This window comes from Ursus maritimus, unplaced genomic scaffold, assembly GCF_017311325.1.
Source record: "Ursus maritimus isolate PB19 unplaced genomic scaffold, ASM1731132v1 scaffold_20, whole genome shotgun sequence".
Classification (NCBI taxonomy): Eukaryota; Metazoa; Chordata; class Mammalia; order Carnivora; family Ursidae; genus Ursus; species Ursus maritimus.
Window position 1 is genome coordinate 50,086,225 of NW_024424453.1, and position 15,779 is coordinate 50,102,003.

The window sequence follows — 15,779 nt, forward strand, 5'->3', positions numbered from 1 at the left end:
GTCTGAGTAACTCGTACTTAACCTTCAGCTTTGGCTCTGACCTAACCGTCTCTGGGCCGGCTTCTGTGCCCCAGACTCCGGGGCAGGGACCCGTCTTCTGAGTTCCCACAGTGTGCAGACCCACATGAAGGTACAGACTGTGTAGCATTGGAACTGCAAATGTGCTTATCTGTCCCCCTGCCTGAGGCAGCCTTTGGGCAGGGACAGGTCTTGGCCCACCGTCTCCCGGGCCTAGCACCGTGCCTGTCACATATGAGACACATCTGTTAAATGAGTGCTAGTTTTGTTTTTTTTTTGTTAAGATTTTATTTATTTATGTATTTGACAGAAAGACAGAGAGAGAGAGAGAGCCCAAGCAGGGGGAGCAGCAGGCAGAGGGAGAGGGAGAAGCAGGCTCCCCACTAAGCAGAGAGCCTGTGAGGCTTGAACCCAGGTTGACCTGAGCCAAAGGCAGACACTTAACTGACTGAGCCACCCAGGTGCCCCAAATGAATGACTGGCTCTGCCACTAAGCTCTTCCTCCGTTCTCTTGTACGGACTCCAGCCACCATTGTCTCATGTGGGCCACACCTCCCTCACGACCCTAAACCTCCCTGGAAGCTTAGTCTGGCTTCCTTCCCAAAGACCCATGGCAGCCACAGCTCTCACTGTGTCCCCACCTGAAAATGCCAGACTAACATGACTTTTGGCAGCATTTTCCCCGCTCTACTGCCCACAAGTGCCTGCTCAAAGTGAGGCTTCCCAACCTGGGTCCAAGAGCTGCGATGGCTGAGGGCCCCAGGTCAGCTAGAGCAGACTCCCCACACCAGGGGCCCTGGGCCTTACACCTGCAGCTCCTCAGCGAGGCACAGGAAAGGACCTGGCCTCTGCCCCTAGGCAGGGGACTCTGGGAGGCGTCATGGCCCAAGAGAAGTGGGCTCTGGCTTTGAGAACCCCACCTTATTGTCAACAGGCAAGTAGAAGAGGGCATCCTTGTAAGACCGCACCGCCTTGGCAAACTCCTTCTCTGCCAGGTAGTGCTCCCCAAACTGGACACAGATGGAGGCTGCCAGTTGCTTCTGCGAGGGGATCATTTCTGGTTGCTCCAGTGGAACGCGCTTCAGTATCCGAGACTGGAGGTCCATGGCCTGGGGAAACCAGTAAACTCAGGATCAGAGACGCAGAGCCTGACGTGTTAGATCCCAGGCCAATTCACAACAAGTCTCCACGCTCTTGTTTCTGTGTCAGCAGATTATCAGAAAGGGCATCTCAAGTGCCCTTGAGCAAATCTGGGTCACTCTGGACAGGCAAGGCCACTGGCTAAGTGCTCAGGAGGCGAGCTGGCTCTGCCTCTGGGGCAGAGGAGAAGCAAAGTCACCCAAACAAAACGCTCTACTGGACTGTACTTGTTTACCTGCTTCCATCACACCCTGTGACTTCCTGTGTCTAATTTGTGCTAGAGCAAGCACACAGTAGGTGCTCAGAGCAGGCTGGGTTTTGGTAGATGCGTTTGCTCTGAATAGTGCGCTGCTGGGAATTTGAGGCAGCCTCTGCAAATATCCACGACATACAGGGATTGAGTGAGTAACCAGGGAGCATCGGAATGAAGGCTTTGGGCTTTCTAAGGGCCAAACAGGAGTGGGAATCCGGAAACAAGGGAATAAATCATCTCAAGCAGTCAGAGAGTGGGCTCTGCTGCTGCACCTGCAGGACGCCCCCCAGGAACAAGTGGCAGGCCACACCCTTGCTAGAAAGAGCGAGGAAGGCATGGCGGGAATGGCCAGGAAGTGTTCCACTGAGGCAGTCCAGTGGGGAAAGAGCTTCGGTTGGATCAGGTCAGACCTGCTTCAAATCTCAGCTCCACCACTTACTAGCAGTGTGACTTTGGGCACATTTCTTAACCTCTTGGAGCCTCATCTGTGAAATAGGAACATCACAGTGCTTATCTCAAAGGGCTACTGTGAGAATGAATAAGAAAACAAAAAGCCTAGTGCTGTACCACTGGCATTGTCCAGTTTTATCACCACCAGCATCCTTGAGGACAAGCTGCTTCTTCCCCACCTTCTCCAGCCCAGTCCAGCTGGCCTTTGGGCACTTTGGGGAACCATCAAGGAAGAGCACAGGTGCAGAAGTAAATGGAAGGCAGAGGTCTGAGGTATAACCTAGGTCCTCTTTTGAGGGCCAGGCCTCAAGACTTCCAGACCTGCAGTCCTATCCTTCCTTTTATAGCTCCCATCAGGAAATGGCAGATAAAGAGCTTGAGTCTGTTGTCTATTGTCAATTACCTTGTCCAAAGTTCCCATCACATCTTCTTTTTTATGACTCTTATAAACCTTTGCCAGCAAAAGCAAGCACTTGACATCGTTCATCATGGATGGGACATCTCTGACTGCAAAATGGAAACTCAAATCAGTGTTCTCTGACCCCTGGGAAGCTGGGGATGGGGGAGGGAGGGGACTGGGCTCAGGACCCCTGCATCATTCTGCAGGAGAAGAAAGTGTGGGGGGCGAAAGGGGCGCAGTATGCTAGGGGAGAGACTTTAGAATGTGGCCTCACCAGAGTCATGTTCCAATGCTTGTTTCAGAACTTTCTCTGCCTTGTTGAATTTCTTTAACTTCAGGAGAAGTTCAGCCAGATCACAGCACAGAAAGTCCTGTCCACTGATCTTCTGGGCGGCCTCATAATAATTAATTGCCTTAGGGCAAACAGGAACTATTGGCATTGGGTCTGGTTCTGCCCTTGAGTGCCTCACACCGCGTTCCCCTCAGCGGCCACCACACCTGTGCGTCCCTCCAGAATACAGAAGCCTGAGATGAAAAGGCCCTCCCAGCTGGCAGAGGGCTCCCAGCTGGCAGTGTGCGTTGGGGGGGTGGCTTCTGAATTATCTCCTTGGTAGCCCATTCAGCAGGGAGTGAGGGTAGAAATACAGCCACTCCCCTCCCACCCATGCACCCTCTTCCCTCTTCCCTGCCGGGCTGGCCCCCCCACTGCTCCCCACCCCAAGCTAGCCTGACCTTGGTGTACTGGTGGGTCTTCACATAGGCTTGCCCGATCCTGCTGACCAGGGAGGCATCGTGTGGGTTCTTTCTATAGGCCTCGTCATAAACCTCCAGGGCCTTCTCGGGCTGGTGGGGAGAGTGTCCAGACGTTTCTCTCTCTCTCTTCTCTCCCACTGGAGACATGAGATTGGGGGACCACTTGGCAAGGCCATGAGGCTTTCACTCACCTCCTGAATGTTCATGAAAGCATCACCCAGTAGCAGGCTGGTATGGGGACCAGGCAGGTGTTCACAGAGCTCCCTGCAAAAGCAACCAAAAACTTAGCTCAGACCTGTGCATCGTTCGTGTTTCTGAATCCATCTCCTCCCCACTAATTCATTCATTCATTCATTCATCCATTCATTCATTCATCACCCAATACTCATTGAAAGCCCACTGTGCAGGAGGCACTGTGCTAGCTGCCTTAGTCTAGGCTCTCCTCATCTGTTTTCTGGACCATGTCAGAGCTTCCACCCGTTCCTCTGGCCTCCACTCCCAACCCCCTAGACCCCTCTGCATAAGGAGGCATTCTGCTCTTTCTAAAACTCCATGTGACCACTTCACTGTTTATTGGTTTCCCACTGCTCTTGGCTTTGCCCCCTTAGCACTGGCTCCCACCAAGAGTTTTGCTTGAGGAAGGGGCTGGGAAGGTACTTTTGAGGCCCCAATGTCAAAGCATATAGACAGGGCTTCTAACCCCAGCTCTCCCCACTTCTGCACCTCTCATCGACCACATCAAGTCACTGGACACTTCTTCAGAGACGGGCAGAGTCAGGGCCCGGGGCAGAAGTGCATTCCCATGATTCCCACCAGAATGTGGGGCCATACAGGGCAGCCAAGCAGGACAGATTCAATTCCGTATCTTTAGAACTCAGCAATGAGCTGGCCTGACTTATCACACTCAAATTCTGACCCATAGGAAATTCTGTACTTGCATATAACACACCTGGAGGACGCGGACTGGACACCCAGGTGGAAGAAACACGATCTGGAAGAAACACTCCTAAAACACCACCGGAAATGAGGCTGTCAGGTGCGGCCACCTGGGGCTTACCGGTAGCAGCTGATGTAGAGGCGGGTGTCTTTGTGGGTCTGCAGGTAGATGTTGGCCATCTTCTCCTTGGCTTCCGTGTAGCAGGGCTGCTTGGGTGTGATGTTCCTCAGCATGCTCAGTGCCATGTCCACGTTCCCCTTGCTCAGGGCCAAGTCCACATTGGCAATGGTGATGCGGATCTCCTCTGGTGTGCCACTGAACTCGTTGATGGCATCCTGCATGACCTTGGTGGCCTCATGCTGGGACACGGGAACCCAACAGACCCTCTGTTAGCTGTCGCCCACCTTTCTGTTGGAGACCTATGGACACATCGCCTTCTACTTTCCTACTTTTGGTCAAAGGTATGTTTTATTTTTATTATTATTTATTAAAGATTTTATGTATTTATTTGAGAGAGAGCACACGTGTGTGCACGTGCTCATGCAGGAATAGGGGGAGGGGCAGAGGGAGAGAGAGAAGCAGACTCGCCGCTGAGCAGGTAGCACCTCTTCACCCCGTGGGGCTTGATCCCGAGATCATGACCTAAGCTGAAGGCAGATGATTTTTTTTTTTTTTAAGATTTTATTTATTTATTTGACAGAGATAGAGACAGCCAGCGAGAGAGGGAACACAAGCAGGGGGAGTGGGAGAGGAAGAAGCAGGCTCATAGCGGAGGAGCCTGATGTGGGGCTCGATCCCATAATGCCGGGATCACGCCCTGAGCCGAAGGCAGACGCTTAACCGCTGTGCCACCCAGGCGCCCCAGATGATTTTTTTTTAATATTTTATTTTATTTATTTGACAGAGAGAGAGACAGCCAGCAAGAGAGGGAACACAAGCAGGGGGAGTGGGAGAGGGAGAAGCAGGCTTCCAGCGGAGCAGGGAGCCAGATGCGGGGCTTGATCCCAGGACCCTGGGATCATGACCTGAGCCGAAGGCAGACGCTTAATGACTGAGCCACCCAGACGCCCTGAAGGCAGATGCTTAATGGACTGAATCACCCTGGTGCCCCAAAGGTATTTTAATGTTACGGTATTTGGTACATAAAAGTCTATTTGAATTATTTCTTCATTATATTTGTACTCTTGATTATTTTAACAAAGTGACTCTCTTTCCCCATTTTCGTGCTGTTTGACTTGGATTCAGCCTTACCAGACATTTCTTCCTCAACCTCTGCTTTCTTTTTGTTTACTTCCATGTTTTTACTTTCATTCTGGATCCTTTGGTTTTCAAAGTACAGACAGGAAGGGTTCCTTCTGTTTGTTTAAATCACTCTAATGCCTCTTTTAATTACTAGGTACATTTATTTCATTTACAATTTTATTATCACATATACATTCTTGGGTTTTCTGTCAACTTTTCTTTTTTTTGTTTTTGGTTTTCATTTTTATATGCTGCTGTGTTCAGCTTCATTTCTGCCTTTATGTGTGGTCCTGCTTTCTTTTCTTCTTAACTTTTGATAAATGTAGTGGAAATCGTCTCTTTTAAGTTCTACCAAGAGTCATCTTTCTATCAAGAAACATTTTGTGAAAACTTTTTGTTTCACACTCTATAAAGATGGAAAAAACTAGCATGCTTACAGTAACCCTACCTTCCCTTCACATCCTCCTCCCTGAATTTTTTATGGGGTACTATTGATATTTTGACTTCAATAACTTTTATTTCAAGAACTTAGCTATTATGCTGGCTTTGAGTGGAAATGAGTGTAATTATTTCAATGTAATTATATTTAAATTTATTTAGATTAGTTCTATGAGTCCTTTTATAGCTCAAATTTTTTTCTCACTTATTAAAACTTCATTTTCTTTTGTGTTTTGGTTGTCTGGATTATATCGACAAGTAGATTTTTCAAAAAGGTTTAATTAACACCATAATTCTGGAGTTATTCAATTTTTTAGAGTATCCTTTCTTGCTTTCATACATGAAAGATATCCTGGAGGACATCCCTCCCCCTTCAACATTTTGTAAATATTGTTCTGTTGTCTTCCTGAATTTAGTATTGTTGAGTAAAAGTCTGAGGCCAAGTTGATTTTTTTTCTCATTGAGGGTAATATGTCGCCTACCCAGATGCTTGTCAGGACCTTCAATGACATTGTGAATCCTTGATTCTCATAACTTCATTAGGATATTACTATTAGGATATTTCTTGGTCTTAATATTTTACTGCTATTTCTCCAGCACAGAGTGACTTTCCATGTCACGGATTTGTGTCTCCCCTAAAGGAATTGTTCTCCTGGTATGTCTCTGATGTGTCCCCTGTTCCATTTCTTCTCTCTTCTGCAGGAATGTTGATTTTGCATTTGCTAGCTGTCTGTCTCTTTCTTTCTCATCTGTCATCCTCTCAAATCATTTCGATGATTTTCTCAACCCTTTCCTCCATCAGAGAGCCTCAGCAAGGGTTCAGCCACTTTCTGTTTTTTCTAGTGAGACGAATGGGATCACTGCTTTCTGTGCTTACTGTCTTTAATTCTGCTAGCTCTACCCCTCTGTGGATCTCTGGTGCTCATCTTTGAGCTGGTTTTTACAAAAGTCCATGTTCTTTTTATTTTCACTGAGTGCAGAAAACTTTTTGTTTTTTTAAAATATTTCTTCTATTTTGTATAGTACTCTTTCTCCAAAGTGTAACCCTCTCTTGTCTTTGGCTTGTGATTTTGTTTCCTTTCTCCTCTTTCCTTCCTTCTATCCTTCTCTCCTTCCTGCCTTCCTTCGTTCCCTCCCATCCTTCCTTCCCCCCTTCCTACATTTCCTCCCTTTTTCCCTCCTCCCATCCTTCTTTCCTTCCTCCCTCACCTCCTTCCTTCCCTATAATCACTATGTTGGATCCCCTCTGATCACTGTTCATTCTCAAATGAGATTCTCATTTCCTTTTCTCAGGAACGAGGCTGGGGAGGGAGAGGGCCTAGCACAGCTGCCCTAGAAGCACATTTCCTCTGAGCTTTCTGTGGGTCCTCCCTTTTGGGGTAGACTTTGTGAGAAGGTGGGGGGTCAGGATGGAACCCCTGGCTCACAGGGAAGGCCTCAGTTTGCAGATCTGTTATCCTAGCAAAGCCAGCTACAGAACTGATTTTCCGGTCATTTCCCTCCTTACTTTCCCCTGGCCCATGTCTCTTAGAAAGGAGTCCGGACAGAGAGAAGCAAGGAGGCATTTTAGCAGACAGTCCTTGTTCAGTGGCCCTCCCCTTCCAAAAACGGAATGTCCCTGCTTTTCCTGGCCTGACCACATCTCCAGTTCAGAAAGTTTCAAGCAAATGCAGGAACCTCAGGCCTTCACTCAGGGCACCCTGCATTCTCTCTCCCCCAGGGACGGTAAGTTCTGAAAGGACAGGGAGCTTGCCGGCTGCTCTCCTCTATCTCCAGCCCCCACATGGCACCTGGCATATAGCTGGTCCTCAATCACTAGCCGAATAAATGACTGGCTGACTCAACTCTTCTGGGATGTGGCTCTCCCCTAATTGTGTTATAGATGGAGATTACTTCTTCATTTTTAAGTCTTGTGTTCCTTTTGGCAGATTTAAAGGAGGAAAGTACAACAAACAGGCTTCCACATCCCCATCTTTGACCAAAGGCTATTTTTAACTTGAAGGAGAAAGGGCCTCATGGGCTGTTCCTTCTCAATGGCAGGATCATCACAGGAGGCCAGACGCCCCAGTACTGGTGGATCACAGAGATGGTCTTGAAGCTCTGCTGACAAACCCCTTTCCTGTGAGCAGGTGGGTGAGTGAGGACAGCGGGGCCAAGGGAGCATGTGGAGCCAGCTCCCCTCTTCCCCCCTTGCCTAACACGACACCCCCCCCAACTCTGTGTTCTCTGCTGCTCCTTTACACCAGCATGGGATGCTCAGGGGCTCCCTGCCTTTGCCTAGCCAGACCTTCCAAGGCCCCAAGGCTGCCTCGTACAGTTGAGCAAATTGTATACCACAAAAGTCCAAGGGGACGCAGTTCCTAAAGGTTGTGGTGTAATGAGGGCATCTACTGGAGCTGTACATCGCCCACTCTACGTGACCACCTATGGCTGCCCTTATGGGTCTCTGTGCTCTGCCTGTGTGAGATCCTCGTGGGGACAGTGAGGTAGGCAGGGGACAGATCATGAGGACTCGAGGGACTGGACCTTATCTTGAGGGCAGTGGGAGCCAATGAAGCTTTTAGGCAGGGGTAAGATATGCTCCCAGATGAATAAAGGCTCAAATAATAGCACAAATAAACACCAGTCAGAACCAAAGAGCCTGGGTTGATTACCCTGGACCTTCAAATGCCCCAGTCCCAAGGGAAGAGAGCACATTTCTTACCAGCTCCCCATTCATCCGGAGGGCATCTGCCAGTTCCAGTAAGATGGATACCCGCTCGCTGGGCTGTACAGAGGGCCCACGGAACTTCTTGCCTTCTTCCATCTTCCGAGCTGGTAATTTTACGATCATTTTCAGTGTCTTTATGGCTTCTGGATAGTCCCCAGACTTGTTGAGGGCTCTCGCCTTGATGTAGTGGTAGAGGGGGTGGTCTCGGACCTAGAGGAGCAGAGTGGAGCATGGGGGCTCTAGCATGCTGCTGCTGCTACTCACAGCACCCAGCCTGGAGAAAGCTCTAGAAGCCCACTGAGCCTGCCCCTGCCTTTGGCCAGCAGAAGGGTCTGAAGGCTGCAGGGAGCTCCTGGGACTACCCTCCCAGGGCAAGTAGGGGCTGCAGCTAAGTGGGCTGTGGGGTGCTGAGTGGGTGGCTGGGCATAGAGGACCCACACCTGGAAGTTGTGGCTGACACCCAGCTCCAAGCAGTGGGAACACATGGCAAAATTGCCCTGCGCCAGGTAGATGTGGGACATGAGGAGGTGGGCATCCACGGAGGTGGGGTCCAGCTCCAGGCAGCGCTGCAGGGTGCTCTGGGCATTCTCTAACTCTCCTAGAAATGAGAAACAGACCTCTACATCCAGGGGTCCTCTGGGACTCCCAGGGCCCAGTAGTAAAGGCAGAATGAAGTTTCTATGTCCCTTTACCTGGAAATACCCAAGTTGGCCATTTAACCCTGCTCTGTTCTGTTTCACTCAGATGTCTCTTCTTAAAATCAGAACTACACTTTGTTCCTTGACCCAGACAAAAGCCAGGAAACTCAAACCATGGTGTGAACCCTCCTTTCTCTCCGTAACCCTCAGGGAGACGACTAAGTCACGTCACTCCTCCGTCTGGAAGCTCCGGGGAACACTTAACTCTTGATTCTCACACCTCAGAGCAGCAGGAAACCTAACAATAACGGCAACTATAATAGCCCCAACCTATGAACCACTTGCTCTATGCCCAACACATGCAAAGCACTTTTAGAAAGGGTGGTTTAATATTTGCTGGGCCCTACAAGATTGGCAGTATTATCTGTGTCTTTTAGCTGTAGGACTGGAACCCCGTGACGATAAGTCACTCAGCTTGCAAGGGACCAAGTCAGCATTGAAATCCAGGACCATTGGCTCCTGAGGCTGAGCGCTGAGTGCTCTGGCACTAGGAGGCTACGGGGTCTCCCTGAGGCCAGGCTGGCCCTCAGCGGGCAGTGGTGGCAGCCCAAGAGTTGGGTGCACTGAGCTGATAGGAGGGTCCTCCTCCCTCTGCATCCAGGTCTCTCAACAGCTCCTGCTCAGGGTCCATAACCTGGTGTGTGGGGAGCACCTGCTTGTGGATCCCAACTCCCCGATCCTTCCTTGTGTGCTGCAGAAATGTGAATATGTCACTATGGCAACTTAAGCAGCTGGAGACCTGGCTTTGGCCCTAAACCTACTTGTTGGCAGCTGCCAGCAGCCCTGGGGGCATGCTCCTGCTCTCGCCTCATACCCAGGAGCCCTTGAAACTGTGGGCAAGCCTGGAACCCAGATAAACACTGGGAGGCCAGAGGATGAAGATGGGGAAGCTCTCTTGCACAGCGTGACCCACGCAAGGCAGTGCCGGAGGCCAGACACATGCCTTGGCATTTGGGATCCTTCGGAAGGCCCCAGCACACCAGAAATCGGCTTGTCTTCCAGGCAGACTCGGTGCAAGGCCTCCGGGGGAGAGTACTCAGAGAGGACAATGAGGCTCCCACGGAGGCTTCTCCCCCTTTCCCTCTCTCTCTCCTGGGCATGGGCCTTCAGATGGAAGACGCTGGAAGGATATTGCTCTGGCCACCCTGAAAGCCTAATGCTACAGGGTCTTACCTCCCCATGAGGCCCTCCAGACCACCTTTAAAAAACTGCAACCCTGCCACGCCCTCCCCTCCCCTGCTTTAGTTTTCTCCATGGCATTACTGTGTCCTAACAAACAACGCAGGGGTGTGCTTAGTTAATATGTTTACTGTCTACTTCCCCTCACTAGAATGCAAACCTCATGAGGGAATTTCTGCCTATTTTGAGGACTCGTGGAGCCCACCGTCAGCATGTCCCTGGTGTATAATGGAAGTTCAGGGACTCTTACCTGGTGTAGAGGACGGAAGCAAGCAGCAGCGGGCCGGGTGGGAGAGAGCCCTGCTGGCGAGGGAAGTCGGGCAGTTTCAGGGGAGTGGAGACCAGACATGCGGGCAGGCCTGGTGAGGGTGTGTGTGTGTGTATATGTGTGCGTGTGTGCGTGCACGCGTGTGTAAGAAACACCCCAGGCAGGGGGCCTGTGGGCGCTCACCCAGGGCAGTGTCTGAAGAGATGAGCAGATGTGAGGGGCCCGCGGGCTCACCTGAGAGGTACTTGACCTGAGCCATCACATACAGTGGGTCAATCAGAGCTGGCGCTGCTTTGACTACAGGATTCAGGATCACGGTGACTTGTTTAAGGAGTGGAGACACGATCTGGCCCGGCGACCGGGGCTGGAGGAACACGGGGCCTGGCTGTACGGTCTGCCCCGTGCCAGACAGACTCCTAAAGCTCTCAGAAAACACTGTGTCAGTGAAGGAATTTTACTTCGTTCCACATGCGTATTATCTACTCTGTGCCGCCGAGGGCTGGGGCATAAGCTCCGGGGAACGGGGACTTGGTTTTGCTCGCTACTGTGTCCCCAGTACCTAACGTGGAGTCTGGCACATACACGGTTAGTGCACTCGATAAATATTTGCGGGACAACTCATTACATGGCACTGGGGAGACATGATCCTTGCCCACAGGGAATCTTGGCTGGCCGGGAAAATAGGCAAACAAGTAAAGCAGACAAACAAGTGATGGCTAACAGACTTCTTAGAAGACTTCTGGAAAAAAGGAGCCTGGTTATTCTCTAGGATAAAGGCAGGGGCCAGTGCCTTGCTCCTCTGCATGTGGTCTGAGGACCAGCAGCATGGGCATCACCTGGGAGCTTGTTCCAGAGGGAGGCTCCCTTCCTCCCCCACCTCACCCCCCCCAATTAGAATCTGCACTGGAACAACTCTCAGGTTATTCATATGCTACACATGCAAGTTTGAAGGAGAAGGAGTTCCCCAGCCACAGGGGTACAGAGCAGCCTGGTGGCCAGCCAGGCGAGGTCCCTGCCTCTGTCCAGACCGAGGCTAGGACTTCTGCTAACCTGCTTGGGGCAGAAGAACAAGTACTCCTTGGCGAGGCAGACCAGGAAGAGGGGGTCCAGTTTTTCAAAGTACTCGGAGCCCAGGGGGAGGCCCTGCATGCTGGAGAAGTGTAGCTCCGCAGCCTCCTTCAGGAGGGCAGTGACTTCCTGCTCCCCCTTGTGCTTCCGGGATGCCAGAAGGGCCTGGAGGAAAACCAGCACCTGTGGGAGGCAGGTCCAGGTCTCAGCACCAACGCCAGCTGGGCAGCGGGCAGGCGAGGGTGACACAGGAGTCCAGGCCATGTGGGCTGCTGGATACTGGAAACTGGGTAGGAGGAGGGTGGGGGACCCAATCGTGGAGCAACCCATGCCCCCAGAGAGCTCTGACCTGAGACTTCCCAAGGGACTGCTGCACCTCCTTCAGGAATTCCAGCTGGTGCTCTGCCTCCTCCAGGTGGCCGTCCAGGATCTGGCACCAGATGATCCCTGGGCCCGGGATAGAACAAGCATGAACAGCCGGCTCTGACAGGGAGCCAGCAGGCCAGCCCGCCAAGGAGCACAGATGAGACAGCGGAAGGAAGGGTGAGGAATGCTCAGGGTGAGGAATTCAAAGCATGAGGCAATATGGAAACACATCCCTAGCTCACGCTCCAGCTTTAAGCAGGTCTCTCTCCAAGGGTAACCGCCATTAACAATTTGCGGTATATTCAACCATCTTTCTAAGCATTCATTTGTCAGCAGTGTGTACACGTCTACGTGATACGCGTCAGTTTACACACATCCACCCCACTCTCTTTAATGACAACATAATATGCCACTGCGGATGCGACATTGTATTTGACTGTGGCCCCACTGAAGGACACCTCATCTCACATTTAGTTTGCTTTTGACACTTAAATGTTGCACGGCCATGGTAAACGTATTTCCGTGTTGAGCCGATGGGTCAAAGGGCATGTATATCTAAAATGTTGACAGATAAGGCTGACTTGTCCTCCAGAGACATTTCAGTTAATATTACTGCCAAGAATTTGAAAGTGGCCTTTCCCCACAACCTTGCAGACATGCTTTACTCTTTGCCAGTCTAAAAAGTGAATAGCAACTCATTTGAATTCACTTTTTTTCTTATTGCCAGGGAAAAGGAACTTTTTTTTTCATGTATTGAATGGCCTTTTTCTTTTCTACTATGAATCTCCATACATAGCTTTAGGCTGTTTTTCTCTTAGGGTTGTTTTCTTTTTATATATTAAGATGATTAATCCTTTGTAACAAACATTTTCCATGAGTTTGCCCTTTACATCTTAATTATTTTTCAGTGTCTTTTGCCGTCCATTAGTTTTAAATTTTTGCATAGTCAAATTGGTAAGATATTTTCATTTCCAGCCTCTGAGTTTCTCCCAGGGAAGCCAAGTCCGATTGAATTTCTATGTTTACATATTTAATTCATCTGGAGTTTATTTTTTATTTTTTAACTTATCTCTACCCCCATCCCCCAACGTGGGTCTCGAACTCACATCCTCAAGATCCAGAGTCATGTGCTCTACCAACCGAGCCGATAAACTGGAGTCTATTTTTGAGTGTGGTTTGAGATGGGAGCTTCCCTTTACTTTTTTCATACTGGATAGCCACACGTCCAGCCACGAGTTATTGAAACCTACCACCATATTGGCTTGAAATGTCACCTTATTCGTAAGACCTGTTTCTGTGCCATTTAGCCGTCCCTTTATTCCAGCATCGGCCTCAAGCTGACTTAACTACTGTTGTTTCCTACTGTGTTTTGGATTTGGGAAGACAAATCCATCTATTCTTACTATTCCTCCTTTATAGGTATTTCCTGGTCATTTTGGTGTATTTATTCCTGACTGTCTTCCTAATTACCATCTTGGTTTTCACTTCTATCCATCCCACCATTTGGCTCATCTATGAAATTTTGTACTTTGCAATCGTATTTTTAATTTTCAGTAACTTTTTTGTTCCCTATAACCTTTTTCACAGTAGCCTGTTCTTTACTTGTTGACTCACATTATAGCCTCTGCAAACACTGGAGGTGTTTTAGTGGGGGAGGGGGGAGTCTTCTCTGTATCCGACTTTAACTTTGCTCCTCAGAGGGCCGTGGCTTCGCCTGTTCCACCCGGCCCCTCTTTCAGACTGTTAGCAGATTTACAAATGGACTAGACTGACGAGTATTAGCAGCTAAAGCACATTTCCCAAATTGTTAAGGTCACCGATTTTCCGAGACTGGTCAGATGAGAGGGTGACTCCAGCTGACACCTGACAGTGCGCCTGGGCTGGTGCGTGGGATGATTATTCTGGCTGGTGGACTTCCCTTCGGGCTGACGGGCTGACGGGCTGGGGGTCTCCCCTGAACGTGGAAGTGGGGAAGGACTGGGCCAGGTGGGGGAATGTCAGGGGATGTGGCCCGTGTGTGGAGCAGCAAGGATTTTTGTCCTTCATGTCTCTGGTGGTGGGAAGCATGGGGGCTCTGCTCCCTCCTGCCCCACCCCCCTTAAGGCCTCCTTGATTGCATTCTCTGCCTGTCAGTAATCCTCCTGTTATCTCATTATCTCACTGATGGCCCCACCCAGCTTCCAGTGACCCTCAGCTTGGTTTTTTTGTTAGTTTGTTTTTTAAATTTCTGTTTTTCCTGGAGCTATCTGGAGGGAAAATGGGTCAACTCATATCTTCAGCTGCCCCATCTCTGCCTCTGCTGGCATACCAGTTTCCGTTTCTATGTCGTGGAAAGGCACCCCTCATACAATGTACGCCCAAACTCACACAGGGATCTTCCGGATCCATGGAGGCTACCCTGCTACCTGCCTTCCCTTGGCCCCCCCACTCCCGCCCCGCCCCAACCTGCATAGACCTGTTAAGGCAGCCACACTGCTCTCGTCCAATTTCATGGCCTCCGAGTACCACAGAGATGCCTCCCTCACTTGATCCTGCAGGATGAAGAGATAGCCCAGCTGTGTGGCCACATGGGCATAGGACGGTGTGGCCATGAATGTGCGCTCGATGAAGCCACACACTAGCCGTAGAATCGCCTGGTGCTTCCCACACTGCAAGGAACGGACACACGGGAATAGAGAAACCAGTCAGTCTAGCCTGTCTGAACAAGGCCAGGTCAGAAACGGGGGACACTTCGACAGGCCTGCTGGGGGCTGCTCAGGAGAGCCTCAGGGCTGCCTGCCACCCATAGCTGGGTCTGTGTGGTTGTCCGGCTTCCAAAGAACCTCACCCTGGCCACATCTGGGGAACCTGCCTCCAGGCGCAGGGCCCTCCAAAGGGCCTATCTCCTGTCTGGCCACAATAATTGGTCCAAGTCACCAAGAAGTTTTTAAAAAACTGAAGCGGGGTGAGAGAGGCTCTTTTGTGTCCCGTTGATGGGAAGTGGCCGCTGCCAGATGTGTAGAATGAGCAGAGAGCATCAGACACAGATCTGTGGCTCTGCAGGAGAGATGGTGTCCCTATGGCATTTGACCCCACGGTTCTGGTTCCCAAGGCCCCAGAGCTATCCCAGTTTTTGCAGCAATTCCTTCTAGTAAATCTTGCTTTGGGGCTGAAGGGTCTGACAGAGACAGATTGTTTGGCAACCTGCCTGATGTCAGAGAGGTACAGGCAGGCCCGCCTTTCCAGATCACTTCCACAGAGAGAATATGGCAGTGGGGTGTCACGGCCGGGCACAGCCCTCTTCCCCCAAATAAGGGACCTCCTACTCTAAAAGCACTTCCAGACTCAATCGCGATGATCTTTACAGCATCTCTGAGCAGCATTTGGGCCCAGATACAGAGCCTACATGATATAGTTATTGGCCAGAGGCAGGTAGGGGCCGCTGGGTATGGCCCACCAGCCTGAGAGGCCAAGTTTGAGCCAGAGACGGGAGGACAGGGTATCCGGGCAGCTTTCAGAGAGCCACAGCACTCCCCTTAAGAACATAGCAAGAAGTACGATTTCAGAAACTTGGAAAACCTTCTTACCAGCCTGCTAACCACAAGAATTTTTTTAAGATGGAGGCTTGGATTTTGGGGCTCTCTTGTCTCCAGTGCCTTAATCAGATTTCTAACATGATTGGCAGCCTGTGGGGGACAAAACAGACAAGGTCAAAGGTAACATAAAATGGGAGTTGGGCAGAGGTTTTAACCCCAGCATCCCCTGGGAGATCTTACAATACATGCCTGGGAGCCAGCCCCAGAGATTTGGATTCAACTGGACTGGGGTGGGCCCAGGATTATTTTAAAGCCCCGTAGGTGGAGCTTTTGGGAGCACTGTT

The 15,779-nt window shown here is 50.5% G+C and overlaps 1 protein-coding gene across 1 annotated transcript in view; it reads right to left on the bottom strand.

Annotated features, from left to right (window-relative positions):
• Nucleotides 1-15,779, bottom strand: part of TTC21A (tetratricopeptide repeat domain 21A) — a 31,148-nt gene that overhangs the window by 4,171 nt on the left and 11,198 nt on the right. Inside the window, exons 9-21 of the mRNA XM_040636606.1 lie at nucleotides 15,487-15,585; nucleotides 14,376-14,568; nucleotides 11,904-12,001; nucleotides 11,537-11,737; nucleotides 10,721-10,850; nucleotides 8,782-8,939; nucleotides 8,336-8,551; nucleotides 4,072-4,310; nucleotides 3,206-3,278; nucleotides 2,994-3,104; nucleotides 2,536-2,674; nucleotides 2,265-2,368; nucleotides 939-1,127 (exon numbers count right to left, since the gene is read on the bottom strand). Of these exons, the coding sequence (XP_040492540.1) occupies nucleotides 939-1,127; nucleotides 2,265-2,368; nucleotides 2,536-2,674; nucleotides 2,994-3,104; nucleotides 3,206-3,278; nucleotides 4,072-4,310; nucleotides 8,336-8,551; nucleotides 8,782-8,939; nucleotides 10,721-10,850; nucleotides 11,537-11,737; nucleotides 11,904-12,001; nucleotides 14,376-14,568; nucleotides 15,487-15,585 (1,950 nt within the window). The remainder of the gene's footprint in view (nucleotides 1-938; nucleotides 1,128-2,264; nucleotides 2,369-2,535; nucleotides 2,675-2,993; nucleotides 3,105-3,205; nucleotides 3,279-4,071; nucleotides 4,311-8,335; nucleotides 8,552-8,781; nucleotides 8,940-10,720; nucleotides 10,851-11,536; nucleotides 11,738-11,903; nucleotides 12,002-14,375; nucleotides 14,569-15,486; nucleotides 15,586-15,779) is intronic.